This window comes from Polyergus mexicanus, unplaced genomic scaffold, assembly GCF_030449975.1.
Source record: "Polyergus mexicanus isolate NDT 795.1 unplaced genomic scaffold, iyPolMexi1.0 SCAF_4, whole genome shotgun sequence".
Taxonomy (NCBI): domain Eukaryota; kingdom Metazoa; phylum Arthropoda; class Insecta; order Hymenoptera; family Formicidae; genus Polyergus; species Polyergus mexicanus.
This window is the reverse complement of record NW_027223324.1, coordinates 12,685,024-12,707,918: the sequence shown is the minus strand read 5'-3', so window position 1 is coordinate 12,707,918 and position 22,895 is coordinate 12,685,024. Positions and strand designations below refer to the sequence as shown.

At 34.0% G+C, this 22,895-nt stretch overlaps 1 protein-coding gene across 4 annotated transcripts in view; it reads right to left on the bottom strand.

Annotated features, from left to right (window-relative positions):
* LOC138932240 (EGFR adapter protein) overlaps positions 1-22,895 on the bottom strand; it is a 66,758-nt gene that overhangs the window by 39,633 nt on the left and 4,230 nt on the right. For 2 of the 4 annotated variants that reach the window (XM_070293869.1, XM_070293872.1), the window contains exon 2: positions 15,896-15,976. In XM_070293869.1, coding sequence (XP_070149970.1) covers positions 15,896-15,976 — 81 coding nt within the window. Of the gene's footprint in view, positions 1-15,895; positions 15,977-22,443; positions 22,612-22,787; positions 22,836-22,895 lie in introns of those variants that run through there. The other 2 variants (XM_070293871.1, XM_070293870.1) reach the window with 2 other exon arrangements.

The window sequence follows — 22,895 nt, the reverse complement described above, 5'->3', positions numbered from 1 at the left end:
AAAGCAATTTATATTTCTGAATTAATCAATAGTTTTAATAGTTTAATAAACCTTAAGTTTAGCTTTTAAGTTTTACGTTCGAAGAACTGTATTATTTTATTTATTTCGCGAAGTTAATTACAACTCTTGAAAGATATTGGTATAAAAACCGTACGATAAAAATTTTAATTTATCTCGTTCGACAACTATATATAATGTTAGATCAATGCGCGTGTAAACATCATAACCGAATCATTTATCTCAATGAAATATTGGCTAAAGATAAATTAATTTTCATCGGATACCACATTACGTGCTCGCTTTGAAAGACAGCAGACAACAGTCATACTAACGAATCGCGAAACGTTCGCGCGGTCGAGTGTTCGGCAAGCGTGCGAGTCTTCCATTTTTAATTGGGTTACTCAAACTAATTAATTCTCGGACACACACACACAGAGGAGTGAGCAGAATGGCTCTCATTAACGCGACACAGAGGAATTAACGGTGGAAAAATTTATTGACAGACAGGAACATGTCAGTAATTTATAGTCTGTGTAAATGCATGATGTGCGTGAAATACTTTCTCTCTCTCTCTCTCTCTCTTTCTTTCTTTCTCTCCCGCTTTTACTATAATGCTTTTTTTTTTATTTTGAACTCCACTTGTGGATATCGATTGATTGGTTTCGTTGTCGGTTCTCACGCGCGACGTATCCGCCTCTTTCAAATGCATGACGTTCTAATAATAGATGCATCGCTATTTGTTAACATTCTACAAATTATTAAACTTTTTAATTACGCAATAATATAGTTGTGAATCGACAGCGGTAACAATAGCAATCACGTTTCATATTTCAAGTTATAGCAATTTTTTTTCCATATCAAAATTATTTATCGTACCTTTCTACGAATCTTTTTCTACTTTTCAACGTTGAATGACAAAATGGAAGAAACGTACTAATAAATATATTGATAAGAAAAAAACGATTATTATCAATATGCTTCTATATTATGCATGTTGTAGTAATTTGACGATTATTGTTTCATCACTCTCTATCTTTATTGTAAAATATATCATAGACAGTCTCTATGCAAATAATAAGCAAAAAAGGAAAAAAAAATTTCCTTTTAACGCAAATTTAAACAAATTTAATATGAAGGAAGACATTATATAAAAGAGAACGTTATAAAAACATTATTATGGGTCTTGAAGAGAAAATTGTATAATAAAAGGAGACTTAATTAAAGACGTCGCGCGCGTAGATGACGATATGGAAAATAAATTTTGAATGACAAAATAATTATTTTAATTTATTTTATTTCCTTTGCTTCGATAAAATTTGCAGTATGAAAAACGGTCAAAACGTAACAGATTTAAAATGGGATTAAAATTTGTAAGAAATATTTTTTATAAACAGGAATATATGGAATAATTTTTTAGCAAGCATTTAAACCGAAAAAAAAAAAATATCGAATGAACATTGTATCATGAATACTGCAAATTAATGAGAGATATAATAAATATCATTACGCTACATCGCGATTGCTTGATATTAAATTTAATCAATTCTGACAGATTTAAAACATTAAAATGTCTATTATCATTTGCAACTCTGAAATAGTCACTTTCGAAATAAAAATGTCTCTTACCTCTTTTTTGAAGTATTCCGATATTATCGATAGCGAATACCGCCGATTAATAAAAGGTTGACAAAAATAGCACCGTTGGGAGATGATTATATAATCTCGCTCCTATCGAAAAAAAAAGATCGCGTCAAAGGAAGTTTTTATGGAACGATGCGATACGCGTTTCGCTCGTTGGACGCGACTGACAGCACCGTGTTGCGCCACGTGGACCCCAACCACCCCGTGAAAAGCTTCACAACCGTAGAGGGGGAAAGAGGATCATGCGCGATGCTTAGTTCCGTCTGCTTCGAATCAATCTCTTCTACATGTTTCGCTCGCTTTGTCTCGCTAACCGCATAATTAATAATATTTCGTTGCTCCAGTCATTGATATGGGGAAGAGTTTTTCCAATTCGCACAATCATATTTAATATATTAGATGCGTTAAGAAGTAATTTTTAAATGAGATTGAAAGAAAGATCGCGACGATTGTAGTCGAAATAAAGAAAATACTCTATCTCAAAATAGGATTTCAGGGGCAATTTTTGTGAAAGGTTATTAATTACCTAGACTTGCTTGAATAGTTACGATATATTGAATTTCTCTTCGCTGTAATTCAGGCTACAACCAGTAACTGGCTTCCTGTCCGATCGTTAGGAAGGACATAAACATAGCCATTATCCTAATTAGGACTTCGTAAACCCAAGTGGCCAATAACTGTCTAGTAACCAATAACTGCGCTCCTATTACATTTACTCAATATACAGCCAAATAATACAGATATTCCCAAACATACTCATTATTATTATAACATATTTGACATTTGTATTTTATACAATTATACAAAACATTCAAGAATAAGCTGAAAAAGTTTTGATTAGTATTGTGTGAAATTTGAATTTTCTATAATTTTCTATAATTGTAGTTTAAAAAGTTTCGATAAGTTCCTCGATATTCTCTGATATACTGAAACAAAAAAAAATTGAATTTACTTTTGGAAATTAGCTGTCGCATCAATTCCAAGACAATTTATATGTGTATAAAACTTTATTAAAGTATCCATCACAATTTATGTAATATGAAACAATAATACACACAAATACACATAAGTATATAATTTCAACCAGAGTTGGAAAGTACCGCGTTACTTGTAACGTCGTTATCATTACAGTTACTTTATACGGTTACATTTTTACAATAACGGTAACGAATTAGTCGTTACTTTTATCGTTATTTTTTGGTTCTTTATTATTTTATATCTATTCAATAGATGTATTTTTTGAAAAATATTTTGTAGCCTTCTATCATAGGCTGCATTCCGATAGTCACTGCCAGTACTGAAAATCTATAGTAACGTAAATTATAGATTTTACAATACTGATAGTGAATATTGGAATACACTCTTAATAATATCAATATTTCTCTTATCAATAATTAAAAACAATGCTTGATAAAAATTTTCGACAAAATTGAAATTTGTAAATTACAATTTAAATTCCTATAAAGATAAGTGTATTAAAAAATAAAGATATTAACATAAGAAATTAGAATCATTAAATAAGTTTAATAAATATAAAAAACGCTTGTGCTATATAGAGACTAATTTAGAGTTTTTAATTGTAACATAAATTATTACATTTAATATTGATTAAACAATTTTATAATCCAATAGCTTATTTTAACGTTACAAAAAACAAAAACATAACGAAAAAATAACGAATCGTTACTTTTTCCAAGTAACGGTAACGGTAACGCATTACTTTTTAAAATCAGTAACGAGTTACTTTTTACAAAAAATAACGATAACGATAACGCGTTACTTTTATAGAGTAACGTTCCCAACCTTGGTTTCAACCTATACGTAGCATATTCCAGAGATTAATCGTTCCGCTTGTCAGTCTCAACGCGTCAAAACGTACTACTACGTCTCTCGTAAGCGGAAATGCGCATGTTACATTAGTGCTCGCTTCGACTCTCTTGGTCGCCGACAATCTCTCCGTTATCTCCTCCTCGGCCTTTTGGTCCCGACATTTGTAACAGGCTGAGCCCGCAAACTCATCCCGCGCTTCTCTCATCGTATAAGGGTGGATGGCGGCGTGATGTTTACATTTCAATTATCCAACGTTTCACTCTGTGCCATTATTAGTATTTGCATCATTTAGCAGGCGCGGGAAGGAACGTGCCTCAGCACCGACTCGACTACTTCGTCTGGTTTCAGAATTGTTAGAAGGAGAAGGAGTTTGTGTTGCGCGCGCGTGAGTTCACGTCGACGATACGAATCAGTTGGTTTATCCAACCATCCAACGCGAACAATTATTCAAGCGTAAAAATGAAGCTTGTGCTGAATTTTAATCAATTATTTACAATCGACACGCTCTCGAGCGTGTAAAACAGCGACGGTCAACGAAAATACAATCGTAGATTGCTGTCGAATTTTCCCATCAATTTTCCGATTTGTGTCTAATTCTACGTTACTGCGACGATCGAAATAAACGATTTTTTTTTTTTCAGAAATTATCAGAATCTGATTTTCTATGAAGGTAAGATTGCCTACAATAGAAGCGACAATGCAAAGTAAAATGCGGGATTGCCCAATATCCCATTGGGGAACTAAGACTTAAGTCCATGAAACGACCGGAAGAATCTGTAATGGTAGAGAAAGATTGCCTAGTCCGAGAAACTCTAGGGAATAACGGAGAGATAAAAGACACGTTGTTCCCTCTTGTTCTATCGACGGAAATAGGATCTTCGAAAATGATCGTTAGCCGTTCTACCCGCGAATTTTATGACGATGTCAACGAGATCACTATACTGATATTGACCAGTTCTTTATTTCTCGTCTCTATTGGCCTATTGTCGAAATAAAATCTTGTCCAGTGTGCGCTAATCTTTTTAGCTTAAATGATTCTCATGATAACATCTCTCTTTCTCCATTTCATCAAGTTGCTAAATTTAATCGTTTTCATATGATATTGCGATGTGCCATTTTTTTGTTAATTTTTTTTAATAGACATATTTTAACAGATATTTTTGTTTTCGCATATTTGGCTGTATATATAGCAATAAATATGCGCACGTCTCGTAAAAAATCCAACAATTGCTGATGTAATGGAATAGAAACTCGATTATTATTTAGCTTTGATTGTTGCCCGTTGCGCAAAATCAAGAATATGCACTTTATCTATTACATAAAAAAAAATTAAATTAATCAAAACTGTAGGCTTTATAATTTTCAACGTAATATGACGCGGTGATTTCACAAACGATCTAACATTATTGTATCAAGATTCACATTATTGTAAAAAGGGAGGGAGAGAGAAAAATTCTTTTGCTACTTCCGCTATCGTCTTTAAAATTTGTACAGGCCAACTTGTGTCTCCCCTGTCACGATTATAGTTAGGCATCTTCCTTTTCGCGACCATCCATTTCTACTCAAACTTCGTGAATATCTGATCATCGAAGAGACGAATCGTCTGGGCTATTCGGGTTTGGGGGGCAACTACACTTTACGCGGTTCTAAGGGCTGATAAGATGGCAGTCTGGACCAAAAGGAACATACGGAGAGGACGTATTCACCAATGCTATCTCTGTACAATACAAGAACGAATCTTCCTGCTGCTTGGCGATATAAACTAGAATTGCAACAAAAGAGATTGTATTGAAGACATATTTTTTTCTTTACGCAATTTCGTAAAATATTTTTGGTGAAACAATAAGAACAAGATAAGTATATTATTAACGATCTTTTTATATAATAATAAGAATTATATTTTAATATATATCACATTTAAATTAAAATTTTCTTGAAGTAATCACGTAAACAGTAATTGTACTTCTCTCTCTCTCTCTCTCTCTCTCTCTCTCTCTTCTATAATTATTACTTATGCCAGAGAGACAAGTAATAAAAATGTTATGTTCTATATAAAATTATAATTTTGTAAATAAATCTAATAAAAAATAGAGATGAGAGAAAGAATTTAATTCTCAAAAATTTTGTTTCGCAATCAAATCATGCTCAAAACTATGAAAGATTTTGCTCATCATGCGAAATACACCTTTCGTGTTTCAAGGACAATGGACTGCTCCGTTATCACCATTCATCGTGCGATATATATATCGCACACCAGCGCTCTTTAAACCTTTTAAGTCGGCAACACGCTGTCGTACCGCCAACTGGAATGGAAAGGCTCTTAGCAGGTGCTTTAGGTGGGCGTGTTCAACCGCGATATAGTACCTTTTAACCGCGGAAATGCAGTAGAAAGTACAACTACAGCCCCGTCGACCTTTCCCCTTCTCTTTTCATCTCCATCTTTCTTTTCTTTCATTGCATTGGCCACTCGAGGAACAAAACTTTCTCGCGATCCCTTTTTAGATCTTTACAGCGTGTAAAAAATAATGAAGTTTTAGAATACGTTTCAAAATAGTGATAATTGGTTCACCTCCAACATTCAAGTATATTTGATACTGCATATCCATTGTCTATTTATATGAGAGAGAGAGAGAGAGAGAGAGAGAAAGAATCTGACATAAAAATCTTATCACGTGTTATTCCGTTTATAACTTATGCATAAAAGCTAAACATATATTCATTTCTTGAATACGTGCCAGCTTAAAAGCCGGAAACATTCCGCGAAAGGTTCAAAAGCGAATCGTGTCTAGCCGAAAGAAATTCACGAAAAAGTCAGCGCACTAAATATTACAATCCCTTTGCTCGAACGCGAACCGTCACGTTGGACCCCTCGCGTGCATACAAGGCGTTCTATCCGCGATGCGCTATGAGCAGAAACCCCGTAGCTTGCCATAAAGAAAATCCGTGACGGGTCTAGTTTCCGGCTTTCCTCCAGAAATGTCCCCCTCCCTTTTACCACCCCGTTCATCTTTCTCCAAAAAGTATCGCCCGACACCGACCTGCCGCTATATCAACTTCCTTGCATATGTATGGTACATCATCCCCATTGGCACAGCGGGAAGCGAGATACGCCCTTCGATGAGCCTGTCCTCGCATTTTAATGGTAAAAAAATGCACATATAGTATGAATTTTTGGATTGATTATCTGAAAATTACCACAATGTCGGTCATTAAACTACTATGTGGATTAATCAACATCATGTGAATTTATATGAAGAGTTACATAATAATTTTTTTCCTGGAAATGTATTGTATTTATGTAATTTTTTACATATAATGCTCATCTTTACGATTATTCTTACGATATGTGTAAGAGTAATAAGAAAAAGGAAATTGTAATATTACAATTTTCCCAACGATAAAAAAATAATGGTAATATTAATTTTCAAAATGCGGAAAGAGAAATCTCTCTATTAATTTTTTAACAGTTTTAAATTTCATAATTTTTAATTTTTTCTCTCCCTTTCTCTCGTTTCTTTTTTTTTCTGCATATATATTTATATAAAATACAAAAAAAAACTGCGAATATGTTTGATCAAAATTACATAAAATAATATAGGAGTCCTTTCGTATTCATTGTAATCGAATGTATACTAGTAAAACGGATTAATATAATACACGACTGTAAATATATTGTACATATCAATATTCCCCCGATACCATTCAATTTTATTAACCCATTATTTGTTTGAAATTCAATCACTGATAAATTATCCATTTTCGAAAAAGTCGGAATATTTTACATTGGCGATTGATTATCGCCAATGTAAAATAAAATCATAAGTCTGAAAAAGATATCTGTATCGTTGCATACATATGTGATTCGCTTCTGATATTGGAATAGCATCCGTCGTTTCCCCATTTTCCTTGAAACTGCAGGGAGTAACACCGTGAGAAGTTTCCTCCTCTTCGACGGGCTACTCGGCATGAGAAACAAGAAGAAAAGTGTGTGGCAGAACGGACACGAATGGAACTGCTCCAACGGCGGCAGAGTTTTACCGTAATATTTGAGATCATTTGAAATACTTTCAAAGAGTGGGCTTGTGTCCAGCAAACGAAAAAGATAAGGAGAGAGCGGGAGAGGAAAGAAGAAAGAAAAGAGAGTGCAGACATCGCGTTCCGATCTCCATTCCGAAGGAAGACCCTCTTGCGGGATAGTTCCACGTGCTTTCTCTATATCTTTTCTATAGATACGGTACGCTTACAAGTTTGTAAATCGATACAGTTTGATAATTTCGTTTGAAAAATATCCATTGGGTATCTGTTATAATGCAAGCGATGCTGTAATTACTTTATTCGATAAAATGACAACGTAACTAAACTATCGATGAGTTCTTGAAATAGATATCTAATTTCTTTCACGTATATTTTAGTGTACTCGTGTCACTCTCAGCGAATTGATTTAATTACAATTTCCTACAATAGCTATTTTTTTATCGAATTATCTTATACAGATCACAATTTTAAATCTTATATTTTTGGATTCTCGTATAATATCGTATATACCTCTCTTCTTCTCTAATTTTTTTGAGAATTCTTTTCATACAATTTATTTATTTAACATAAATTAATATAAAAACTCAATATCCTTGTCTACAAAGTTGCATTGCTAAAAAATAAGAAAATGCCACATTATTGAAAACACGATTGTAATATAAAATAGCATTACAAAATTAATCGATATCTCCAAATTAAAAAAAAAAAAAAAAAAAAAAAAAATTTAAAAGTCGTGCATTTTGCATTATATTTGCTTTATCTTCGTTTTAAAAGCTTTAAGTCTCGCTCTTCTAAATCCAACCGTCACCGTCTCTTTTCCAGGGCTATCGTTTCTCTTTTCGCGTTTGTCAGGGGCAATGACAGGATATTAAAGTAGAAATAACGCGTAGATTGCAGACTGTAAATATCCGGTAGTGCTCGGCTAGCCTGACGTTCACAATGAACAGACGGATAAGCCCCGCACAGCCAAAAGGACTCCCGAGCCGAACATGGACGGCTGAGAATCTCCGTAAAGCCGTCCGTATGAAAATGCGGCGCAAAGTTTATTGCACGCTCGCCGATCTATGAAGTGCCGGTCGAGATAATAGCGTTGATGAGGAAGATATAAATTACTTGGTGCTGCGAATAAGTGACAAAGGCGGCGAGCTGCTGTTTTCCTTCTATTGCATTGACGTTATCATATATACCATATTGCGCGAGTTACTCGGGGCGTTCATTTGATTGATCGAATACACGTCATGGTAAAGCTAGCAATAACTCGTGAATTAATTATTTTATAATTTTTTCGTCTCCATTTTTGTGACATTAATTTATATACAACGTCTTAACGAACACGTGTAAATAAGTGATACTGAGAAATGCATTGGAATATTTTTGCAAATGTATAGACAAGATATGTGTCTTTTTCATAGAGGGAATAAAACATACGCGCACAATTTCCCGAGATGAAAAACATCTCGAAAATTGCATATTTCCTTAGGTATTATGCTAATCAAAAGTTTAATAGAAATCTTATATTCCTTGTCGGAATAGCCGCGAAACTGAAGTAACTTCTTGAGAATTTAGAGCTCTAATATAGAGGGACTACCCGAGAATTTATGAATTTCAATGACGAAAGGCAATATCACGCGGCTATTCTTTATTGTAGCTAATAAAGAAGACTTTAGGTCAAGGTTTATACGAAAGTCGCTCTTTTCCTTACTCGCGATTAAATCATTTTTCTTTCTCTCGGAACATTTTAATTGTTCAAAATTTGATAGTGGAAACGCATACAGAATTTTTTTGCCCAAATTCTGAAAGGGCAAACGGTTAAGAAAATTGCAAACTCACTTGACTGTTCATTTTAGACTTTTTTGTTATGATTTCATGATAAAAATAACATTAATAAGTAACTAATTAAATTGAGAATCTATTTGTTTATAAAGATAATTTTACCTTAGAATATTCCAAAAGAAAAAGGAGTAAAGTAAAAAAAAAATATCTCTAATATTTTTCACAAATAAGTAATATTTTATAAAAAAATTTTTTTTCCGATTTTTAAACTTTTTCCTTCCTTTCAAGAACTTAAAAAATTCGTAAACTAAGTACTGTGCCTATAGTGTTGGCAAGGAAATCCGTCCCTAAGTTCTATTTGATAGCAGCGGCTTTCGAGAAAGACGATTTTACATCGTCGAGCAAGAGACGCGTAACTGACATTTGTCAGAAATAGCCGAAACTACATCGAGCATAAAAATATTTGCAACCGTCACAAGCTCTTTGACTTTGACCTGGATCGAACATTTCTCGACGCTCGATTTTCTGCATCTAGAAAAACCTTGTTTGCTGCGAAGAAAAAAAGGATAGGATGAATACGAGGGATATGAGAAGATCGTAAGCGAGAATAGAGAGAGAGAGAGAGAGAGAGAGAGAAAATCGTAAATGCTATGCGGAAGACTCCATCGGTAGTCTGGCTGGTGAATTCTCTCGTAAAAGTGAGCCCGAGAGAGTAATAAAAGGAACGACAGATAAGCCGCTTCGTATTGCCTTTCGATCGATGGCATGTTGCATTGACGTATGTATATATGTGCCGAGCGAATTCGCGCGGAACATTTTTCGGTGATAATTCTCGAATTCCTCGCCAAAATATGTCTCCGCAATCTAAGGCGAGAATATCCGTAAGATATACAATATTTCCTTACGATAAGATAGATCGAGTTAACCCGACAATGCGTATAATTTTTTTATTTCTTTCAAATAACTGTAGGTTACTTTTAAAGCGCGAGGCTCTGTTTTTTAAGCTGAATTTATTTAAAACTTTTAGTCGATGGATTAATAAAATCTCTCATTTACGATATCGTTCATTTTGCAATACATTCTTTGGTCAATAAAGTCCACGTTGCTAAACTCCTTGCGCCAAAAGCCACTCTCGTCGCATTTACATTTACGTCATCAACACGCTTACGCCCGCGCTCACACTCACGCATTCACGTCTCGGTTCGAGAAACGAAAAAGAGGGGGAGAAGGGCGGTTCGCAAACACGACCACGAAGAGGTTCAACGACCTGCGGGAATGCCGGTACACCGGCAAAGGCTATCGTTTTAAACCGTGTTCGGCAATCTCGTAAGACTCTTCGCCGCTGCTGTACGTAGAGGCGTACTTTTGATAACGGCGACCACGAGAAGGGATTACGAGAGATCGGTGGGGCGAGCTGTAACGGGATAAAGAGACGACATGTGTACAAAACGGGTGTGTACTAAAACCGATATAATTTCGGTAAGCTCAAGCCTGGATGTTACAAGAAAGATATTTTATGCGAATTATCACACATTTCATATGCTACAAATAAGAATTAAAAAATCTTGTTTTTTGTATGTCTGTAGCATTGAAATTCGAACCTGTCGTACCTAGTTGTACAGGTTTCGCTCACAGGTTTCGCGCTACCTGCAGATGTTTACAGCGAGAACGGTTAACCAGTTGGCTATAAATTATACTTGACCTACATATAGTATATGGCGCCAGTATCCGATCGTCTTCGGCAATTGTCTGATAATGTAACGTCGAAGTTCGCACCGCTATCATGGGAATGGGGAAATGAAACGTGCGCGGATAGATCGATTTTCCAGAATGGTTCGACGGTGGTTTGGCGATGAATCGTAATACGGAGATGAACCGGTTAAACGTGATTTTCGTTCTTTGTTCTTCGGTGGAGCGAGTCGATTTCATCGCGAAAGTTTCGCACTCGAAAGAGTTAAACGCGCATATCCGGATTTTGTCCTTCCCCCTCCTTTTCGCGACGATCCTTTCACAAATCAATGCCAATCGTGGTAATCGCGAACAACGGCGTTAAGAGATCCCTTGTAGTCGGCATGCAGCACGAGGAAAGATTAAGCTTTCGTCATCTTTCTTTATTTGAACCTTTGTGATAAAAGAGCGCCACAAAATACTAGAAAGAGAGAGCAAGAGGAAAAGAGGAGAGAGAGAGAGAGAAAGAGAGAGAGAGAGAGAGAGCCAGTGAAAGAGCAGCTACGCGTCCCCGAAATCAATATGGATACCTACACGTCTGCGATATATTCCGCACGTGCTTATGCGTTTCGGGACCTTTCGACATGTCTATAGGATGGTCAACGTGTCAAGGGTGGAAAGACACCCTTCTCCGTGACAAATTGCCCCATTCGTTGTAATCTACGCAAACGAATTCGATGCTTTCTACGTCATTGGCTATTGTGACAAATTTATACTTATGTATACTCATTATTTACTCTAGTTTCATTAATGTATACGATGACATTATTATGTCGCGTGTAGGCAACGAGATTCTTGCTCGAATAATTAAAAATATAAATATTTTTGGAAAAATAGTTGGTCAATAAATTTTTAAGAAATATATTTAAATAGAAAATATTCACACACACACACACACAAAATAATTTCTATGAATTTTGTAAATCATATTCACAAATCAAATTTATAAATTATTGTTGAGTTTTGTTAAGACAATTTCCTGCCTACTACAAGATCATATTTCTTTGACACGACTCTACCTTTGTCATAGCTTTAATAACTTAGTAAGACACAGAAACCTGAGAAAAAGAAACCCAAGGTATGCCAATACATCATGCTGCTAGAATGCGTTTATTGGATTTTTCCCGACTAAATTACATTCCCCGTGATGGTTTATCGATTTAATTTTGAATTTTAAGAGAACGCCGTGATTTCTTTAACGCCTCCTATGTTATTACAAAGTAAGAGTATGATTAATAAATATAAAAAAAAAAGTTATATAATAATAAATTTATATATAATACAATTTAGAAAAATATATACAAACTGAAAATATATTTATAGAAATATCAATATTTTAATTTGCAATGACAATATGTTTGACGAATGAGATAATGGATATTTCGAAATCAATACTAGTAATTTTCAAACAACTATCTCGAATGAAACGATTTTTCTGGTACCATGTATTTCCGTTAACCGATAGTATCGGTACAATGTGCCTCAGCTGGATACCTCGCAAAAAAAATTCGAACCACTATTTGACACCTCGTGAAAGCATCTCATATAATTGGCAATTAAAGCAGGTGGCTTTGACAATCTATCTACCCGCGATACTTGAAATCCCGCATGTGTGAACACGAAATTGTTCGCGGAGAATGTTCTGACTTCGGCAAATAAATTTCTGTTAATTCGCGCGCTGCTTTTTTTTGCAACACTCTGTCGAAATAAACGCCATCCAATGATTTCGTTTCAATTTAAACTTGGGGTAAAGGCTTCGGGGGAAAGAGCCTTTGAAAGTTTCCGCTGTAAATTTTCGTTTTACCGTAGCAAAGTGTCCTTTGAGCGGGAAAACGAACTATTACAAAAACCACACGAAACAACTTGCGTACTTCGATTGACTGCCATTTTATGCATATCAAATTTTTTTAATTATTATCATGAAAAATTATATTGTATAAAAAAAAAATGGTGTTTTATAAATAATTTAGTAATATTGAACTATTCACATATTAAGTTTAAAAGATATATGAAAACATAAATATAAATTTAAAAGAAATTTTTAGCAATATAAACTATGTATACATGTACAATATAATAAAAAAAAAAAAAAAAAAAAAAAAAAATGATTTTTTTCCGATTACTTTTTTCAATTTCAAAAGTAAAAACGGTATAGCAAAAAGAATATATATCCTATATTCTATGGTTTTCTTCGTGAAAGATTTTTATTCATGATCCATCTAATAATATTTCATTATTCTCTGATTTTTATGATTAATAAATAATGCGATCCCTTCTCTGAATAGAGAGAATGTTAATTTAATCGTTTCCTCATTCCAATCTTTCTTATCCTTTTGAATGCGTGCTTATCCATTTGCGGTCACCGAATATATCGATATTAAACTCGAATAAACAAAACTCTATCATTTGCCTCTATAGACATTACGAGCACTCATTATTTGTATCATAAGCGTAGAATGTATCGATTTTTAATAAATAAATTTGCAGTATATGTGTGTGGGAATGATACAAATTACTCCAGAATTGGTTTAAATTTAACGATATTTAATTTAAAATTCTCATAAATTCAGTAAAATAAGAGATTTGAATTATGCATTATTGGATAATACATTATTTGCATAAATAGAGTTAGTTGTTAAATCAATTAGTTTGAGTAAATCTTGGCGAGAATATATTTTGATACCAGGGGATTCCCCCTGAATATATTAATTTTATCTCTGGACAAACATAAATAACGTTCTCACTTGCAATCAATGTGCAAATAAAACGCGTAAATACTGAAATAAGTAAACAAATCAATAATCATTTCAACTGTATTATTTATATTAGAAAAAAAAGCTTGCATCTCTTAATATATATTTTTAAATTGAATTCCCTATATTAAAATAATTAAATTTATCAACAAAAAAAGAAATTTATTATAATTAGCCATCTTATTAAAATATATAAACGAATTAATAAATTAAATATAAACACGTAAAGAATATTCATAACAACAAAAAAACAATTAATTTGCGTCCTAAATTTTATATCTTACATATCGTTAATTGTAATACAAAACATATTATAACATTAAAAAAATCGATACTCGACTGACTGCTAGTATAGGCGAGTGACGAAGCCTCTTTTAACCAACCGAGCGTGATTTTCGCCTCATTTACGTCGGCCGTATAAATATAAATGTTGCAGGGGCGAGATGAGATATACGCGCATTTACGGCATGTTACACTAAACCCTTCTTTGAAAGTCTGATCTTCTCTACGATGGGATATAACAATGGGGATTTGCGAAAGTGTGCATTAAGTGGGTACGATCGTTGAGCACAGGGAGGCAAGCGATTCGTCGAATTTACGACTCATTACATTGGAGATTGCTCATATCCTCCGATTTCGTTGCCGCGAATCTACAATTTTATCGTATTTATAAACGGGAGATTGATAATCGATGATTATATAGAAATACGTGACCGAATTTTTACGAATCAATTATTAAAACTAATTATTTCTTTTTCTTTAAATATTGCACAAAAATTTTTTTACTCATAAAGATGTCCAAGTTCCATTTTATCCATGACAATGTTTCTATAACAAAAGATATAGCAATAAACATTGTTAGTGCTTTATTATTCTTATATGCTTTTCTACAACGTATGTTCTTTCAGGAATGTATAGATAATACATTAATTAACATTCTAATTAGCATAGCACGTAATATAGGGAAAATCCTGGTATCCTCGCCAAGATCTACTCAAGCCTGTATTGAAATCTACCAATTAACAATTATAATTGGTAGCGTGTTAATAATATATACATACTTCTTATATTTTCTCCAAAATTTTCTAATAAATATTAATATTCGATAATAGAGGATCATCAATTTAGGATAAAATGGATATACCATATTCATGGTAGTTTATACATCAATCGACAATTGAAGAGAAAAGAGTCGTAAAAGAGAAAAAATGATAAAAATAAAGTACAGTTTTATTCACATAAGATTATAATAATTTCGACAACATTTAAAAACGATATACTATACGGGGCACCTTAATAAAGTAATATCACGGGAAAAATGCCATAAGCGGCAACATGTACACAGACTTTTCCCACACACGTGCATCCGCATATGTTGGAGATTAAGTAGGAACTTCCTAGCGCGAGTTATTCTCGCTCGTAGGCAAATATTCAACTTTGATGAAACTCAAAGCCGAAATTTTGCTGATCCCTTCAGGCTCGAGAGTCATTACTAGGTTTATAGTAATAGAGGAGAAAGCAGTGGTATCAACGCAGAGTACTCACATGGTACTTAGTTTGAGCTAATTACAAAATATATTTGCCATTGATTGCAAACATTGATATTAAACACTGATTAAATGCAAAATAAGATCATAAATAAAAAAAGCATCGTCATAAGATCGGGGCAAATCTGAGTTATAATCGACGTATTTAATATTTTTTTATATAATATAAGACACGATCGGAAAACCGGATATTTCAGAATAACGTCATTGGAGTAATGTTCAAAAAGTTGCGAGCAGAAATCTAATAGTTTCACGCTCATCTCGTATACAATTTGAATATAAAACTGGCGGATTCATCATGCATGCAAAACGGGGAAACAAACAAGGCGAAAATGGGACCGCTGGTATATGGTTGCGCGCCATTATCCTAGGATCTTATTGCTTCTTATTATGCGAGGAGGCGTGCTAGAATAATTCGTCTTGCCGCGCATTAACGGAAAGAGCGGGTTTTACTATCGCCGGAAGGAAAACAGTGTCATTTCAGACGCATAATTTGCTATCCTCATAAAATAATAATATTTTTACAGAAAAGATGAGAAATTAGAAGTAGTTTTTAGTGTATGCAGGATCACGAGAGAAATTACTTACCCTAAGGATCTCCAGTTGGGATCGTACAAAGTCCGCGCGACTGGCAATGTCAGGAATCGCCACAGGAAATGAACCCATGTACTGCAACAGACAGAATTTTTCGTGTTAGAGCGATGCGTTAGAAAAAATTTACTAATATATGTAGGTATAGCTTTTACTTTTACATTTCTGTCTGAAAAAATTTAGAAATATCAAAAGGTACGACAAAATTTAACTTGATATAATTGTAAGCTAGAAGAAATTATGTACAATAAAAATATGAATAATTCAAAAATTTTTCTTGTAAAGAAAAATGTGTGTTCATTATTGTAATTAAAATACCTTCGTTAAACACGCCTATCATCCCATATTATCCTCGCGTGCTTAATAACGATGTTATACGCGTTCGCGTTTTTTGTCTAATATATCTCTCTTATATCTATTATATTTTTGCCGAGAAGTAATTATCAGCTCGTCGACGTAACTGTGGTTCGAAGGGTCGTCAGCCCAGCCCAACGGAAAGCTGCCAGACGGGGAAGTCACATAGCGCGACAACTAGAACGCCACGCATACGACGTTGGAAAACAATAAAGGCAGACATTGACCTACGACAAGAATTTAATTTCCTTTTTCCGTTTCGAGGATGTTCGCCCACCGGAACGTGTGCCCTCCTTCTTCGTAGGCCCGCTATTTCCTTTCAATAGTCAATTTGGCTGGCGATCATTCCTACCCTCGCGCGCCTCGAAACGAAATTTTCCAAATATCGTTTCTATTCTTGATCGATAGATAACCACTTTTCATTCGATTTAAAGAAAGATTACTAAAATTTTTCCTACAAAATTTCTGCGTCGATTTAAAATGTGATTTATTCATGTTTGTAACAATCTCTAATACTTCTGGAAAAAATACTTTTCGAAATTTACAAAAATACATTCATTGTATATATGTCAGATTTTTGTGTCGATCTCAAGCATCAGCGTATCTTTCGTCTGGCCAAATGTGTCTCGCAACGATTATATGTATGATCGATAAAAATAGCGACCCTCTCCAAACAACGACGATAAATAAAAACCTAGGGGATAGGTTTTAGGGACGCAATAAATAAGAGTACCTAACGCAATTATGTGCTTATAGAAGGCAAACGCATATATTCCCTTCCCATAAATAAAAAAATTGTCAGATATTTGCAACTAATGAGAAAGAGTTATAATTTCGAAAAGTACTAAAAATAAATCAATATAAAGCAATGGAAAAGTTTAATAGAAAGAAAATTACGGATTAAACTATGGTGGAAAATATTGTATAATGCACATGATTTACGATTCTCTCGCGATTCTTGCGTTTGCGATTGTTTCGTATCTGACAGCATTTTGATCGACAGATTTGTATCGCAATATAATCCTGGTTTTAATCCTCCCGGATGATTCTCATTGTTGTGTTTCATCGAACTTGTCTCTGGGAGGATCTTCTCCCGGAATTGCTGGGATTTTCCTGAATTATTATGCCACTGCAGAGGAGCGACTAGAATATCCACCGAGAGAATTCCACAGGGGATGGATGTTTTATAAAAATATCGGGGTGAAATAAGCTGTTATTGTTATGAATACTGAACGTGATATTATCTCTTTTCCCTAACTATTCATAGGTCAGTATTGAAAAGAGCAGAGATACAAAACAATTTTAGTATATTGAGATGAAAAAAATATTTTTTTCTCATAAAAAATTTTTAATCAAATACAAAACGTCGCATTTAAATACGTTATTGTATATATATTTGCTAGAAATATTAATTTTACCTACATAATTTTACGTACGAAAAAGAAATATTTTGTAAATCTTTCTCTCTAAAAATTCTTTTCTTATATCTTTGCGCAAACTAATTAAATTTTTTAAGTACGTTCTTTAAACTTTTTTTTTTTTAATTTCTTAAGTACGTTCATTTATAGATTAAAACGGGGTGTATTATCTTGCATATATAATTTCTTTTGTTATAGCCTAGTTTTGAGATAAAAGTCGATTCCGCGTAAACAGTGTTGCTGCTATTATTGCAATTACCGCATTTCCACTAGCGTAAGCAATCGGTCGTGCTAATATCTCGCAGGCATTAAAACGAGCATTAAAACGAATCGATTGAACGATCACGACAATCGAAGAATGTAAAAGCCCGTTTCTCCACGACACTCGCTGCCGCATGCTGCTGCTGTCAATGTGAGGGATCGTTACGATTATTACGGCACCATAAATCCACGATATATTTCACGGTGGCGAAATACACTGGTTATTTTATTCGATCGTTTATATCCAGTTTGAGCTACGAGGTTCTTCTCCACATGCGTATAAGCACAAGCCAGATGATGCGATGACGCTGTCATCCATTTTTTGATTTAATATGCAAAGCAAGGCTATCTTATATTTCCGTATTGTGTATGCTTCATAAAATCAAATTAATTATGATAATAATTGCATGCACGTATAGGTAAAAAGAGATGAATTTTCTCTACTCGAAATTAAAATTTCTTTATCACAAAACTTTTTTCTATATAATTTGTTTTTCTCAATTATAATCAACCTTGTCCCTCACAAATTCTTGTTTTAATTATTCCTATTTACTCGTCCCTTTAACGACACATTTTATCAATTCTTCGCCGTTTTGTAGATCCCAATAACCGGCAGCAAGTCAGACGAAAATAATCGTAACTCTTTCCGCGCTTTCGTCGCGTACTGATAAAATTGCGGCATACAAGCTGCTAACGAGCTCGTTGACGAAATTTTCGTCACTATAGCATCATGGAGTACCTAATTTCGTCCGAATGTTGGTCCGAGAACACTTGTTCCACTTTCGTTGAAGAACCGAACCGCGGTTTTGCGCGGAAACCAACATAATTCATTCTTTCACCGAGGAAATTTTATTAGAAAACACACAAGAAAAATCACCTGTTGCAATTTTTTATAAATAAATTTACATATACCCTTCATACGTGGCCAATATCACTTGTTATTTGTCGTGGTAGTCATATTTTTCATATTTTATTAACTGAATATTAGTGATATATTTTGTGTGTGTATGTGCATATTCCTTTAATTGCCATTTTTTGCATTTCGTCATTTGTTTGTATCTCAAATATCTACGTTAGCAAGGTCTGTAACATTGGTTGGAAATATTAAATCGATTATCACAACCATATCGAATTATCGTCAAATAACGGAATATCATATTGATTGACGTTTTAATGGATATTACGAAAATAGCATTCAACAGCTGCCGTAATATTTTATACGTGCATTTACTGCGAACGGATGATTGCCGTTTAACAGTAAATATCGCGTTTATATCGCGGAAGAGATATCGTGAGAGGTAAATCGCACATGGTCGAGATCACTTTCACCACTCGTTGAATTTTGCGAAATTATGCGGAACTCGAAACGAGAATCGATTAACCATCGCGTGCCAGAGGCACAGCATATCATGCCACTATTCACTATCGCTCTCGTACGATTTGACTCGAATATTTTCACGCCAATGGAGATGTAGATTTACTTGCAATTTTGAGGAAGGAAAATCTGTCAATATATGGTATATATACAGGGTGTCCCATTTTAATCTCCTCAGGCAAATATCTCAAAAACCAAGCCCGGAAGAGGAAAATGTTTCAGACAAAAGTTGTTTGGTTTCGAGGGGACCATAAGATGGTGACAATGATTTGACCTTGGAAAATCATTTGAAGGTCATGTGAAGGTCAACTTTAAAATCTTAAATGGAAACCCCCATTTTTTATTTAGTATTCTTGTAACTGACATCGAGAGCTTTCCAAGACACTATAATAAAGTATTTTCTTATTAAGTACTTTTTGAGTTATTTTATATTTTATTCTGACATATCTTGATATAAAAAATTAAATATCTCGTAAAATATTGAGTTTTTGATAATCTTACCGTAATACTTCTATGTACAGAATAATGAGACAAATCAATTAGTATAAAAAAAAATTATTTTTAAGAAAATTATTTACAATGTATTTTTTTAAACAATTATTTGTTTTTTTTTGGCACTAATTAATTTGTCTTATTATTCTGTACATAGAAGTATTACGGTAAAATTATCGAAAACTGAATATTTTACGAAATATTTTATTTTTTATATCAAAATATCTCAGATTAAAATATAAAATAACTCAAAAAGTACTTAATGAAAAAATACTTTATTATAGTGTCTTGGAAAGCTCTCGATGTCAGCTACAAGAATATTGAATAAAAAATGGGGGTTTCCGTTTAAGATTTTAAAGTTGACCTTCACATGACCTTCAAATGATTTTCCAAGGTCAAACCAATGGTACCATCTTATGGCCCCCTCGAAACCAAACAACTTTTGTCTGAAACATTTTTCTCTTCCGGGCTTGGTTTTTGAGATATTTGCCTGAGGAGATTAAAATGGGACACCCTGTATATATATCACTACTTTTCAAGATAAATATCTGAGCATAATATGCAAGCGTTTAAAAGAATAATTTCTTAATTAATATTTCCTAATTAAATTTCGTTGATTATTTATAATTATAAAAACAATAATATGCGTTTAACGTCCTAATATATGAATATAAACCGCTTGTGGTGTGCGTCTTTGAACAAATGCTTTGTAACTCTTATTAGAAGTTTGAGCTTATCTCACCGGAAAAGGCCAAGGTGAGAGGTGTGAGTTTCTGAAGCGATAATGCCGCATTCGTTACGTTATCGCGAACGAAATTGCATCCGCGCGCAAGTCTGCATAGTTCGTCGCGTTTACCAAGCGTGGTCACGTTGTAACTGTTGACATTTTCGTACGTTCCGTTACTGGAGTCGTGACGGAGAATACCGACGCAGGATAGAAAGGACGTTGCGTAAAACGTGCGCAGCATTTAAACGATTCCGAGTATGTCATCGCGAATCGAATCATCGGCTCAGAAGGATCGGCAATATTGAAAATTTATAATTCCCGATTGCAGTCTATTTCGATAATTAAATCCTTCCTTTCAGAAAGAATGGTCTAAATTTTCAAATTATAGGCAACATCTCAATCAATAACCCGTCAATTTCAACTGTGAATTCGTTTCCTACAACTTTACCTACTTTATTTCTCCCTCAAAGGTTACATCGTTTTTAAAATAATCTTTCTTTCAACGAAGTAAGAAGGGTGAAATTAAAATTATATATCGCGCAATGAAAAATAGAGAACCAAATAATAATCTTCGATAATTGTAATATGTTACAAAACGATTTTTAGACCAGTTAATCACTTTGGATTGAGGTAAAAAAATAAAAATCGAGCAGACTGTGGTAAAATAACCTAGATTTTAACAATAGTAAATGTGGGATAGAAGGAACCGACTATTTGTTATTCGAGTGGATGAATCTTCGTCGCAATCCGGCTTTTACCATCGACTATGCGCGTCGAGGAGTTTTAAATTACGCCGGCCATTGTACGAGCACAATGTGCTGTCAGTGTGTCCAGAAAGACAGGAACGAGTATCCTGCGTATCCTGCGGACGATTTAAAATGGAATCTACGTTAACCATGATTATAAATCGATTAATAAATCTAAATGCAAATTATTTTTTGAAAGTTTCTCGAATGAAAAAAGTAAATATATTTAAGATGTTGGTGGAGCATATCGATATCGAGCACGTTAATGCGACAAAACAATTTTAAACAAAAACATCTTCGCTTTACCTAAATCAAAAATTAATTTTCCATGTTTCGTGTTTTCAATAGAATCGACAAGCATACACTGAGTAATACAAAAAGAAATAAAAACGCTTCGAAGAAAAATAAAATATGATAAAACATAACGGCACGCCGTTATTTACTCTTTTGCAAATATCAATCAAGTAAAATTTCAAATCTATTCAATTGAAGTATCTCACAAATTAATAAGAGCCGTATTATATATACATTGCAATAGTATACAATATTACGCTATATAATATTATTGTATGACATTTAAATATGACATTCATTTAAATTGATAAAATGATATAGACGATTGTCATAAGCAGACAATGCTAATATTTTCGAAATTAGTGCAAATCGATTTACTTCAAAATCTTCGCGCGGAACATTTCTTCTGAAAACATACATAGAATTGTCAAAGTGTAATATTTGAATCGTTCTTTGTAATTTTCGAGCTTGTTGAATATTAAAGTTTGAAATCATTTTAAATGCAAGATAATCAGTTCACAAACAGTGAAACGAGGCGAAATACAGAGAGATTTATACCAGTTCGCTTCCGGGAGATACGAGTACGGAAAGGAAGTGCAAGGAAAGATCCTATATAATATATTTGCATTCTCACATCTTCACGTTTGCACGAAACGAAACGAAACGAAACGAAACGAAACGAGACGAGACGAGACGAGACGAGACGAGACGAGACGAGACGAGACGAAATGGATGCATACGACGGATGCACATGCGCGAGATTTCGTGCAAAATGCGCGAGCATGCGGCCTCGTACGTATCACGAATGTTACGGCCAACCATCTATCGGAAAAAGGAAGAAGAAAAGGAAGAGAGAGTCGTACATAAAAATTACATACCCCGTTTGTGTGACTTGCGCTTAAAAGGCCTCGGACGAATAACTGTAGTCAGCTAAAAGCCTCTTGTACGTCAATGACACGTTTACATCTCGTAGCCTACATGGAAGTGTAATACTTTTCCACGTTTTCGATATTCACTCGCTTTGTTACACAATTGTCGTAGGAAGCCTCAAAATTAAGATAGATACGCCGGTCACTTTGATAATTATTAAATTAATTGACGTTATTTTCTTATTATTGAAAAGTTTATTACAATTATTCCCCTGTTACGCAATCGCGCATCGTGATTTATCTTATAAATACCTTAACTATACAATTAATTAATGAATCATGATAAAATTCACCTTAGCTGCGATGAATTTCTTCGAGAACGTTTCTGCCATAATAAGCATACATCACTTCCCATCTGATCGGCACATCGATTATATTTTCTCAAGAATACATTAAATACA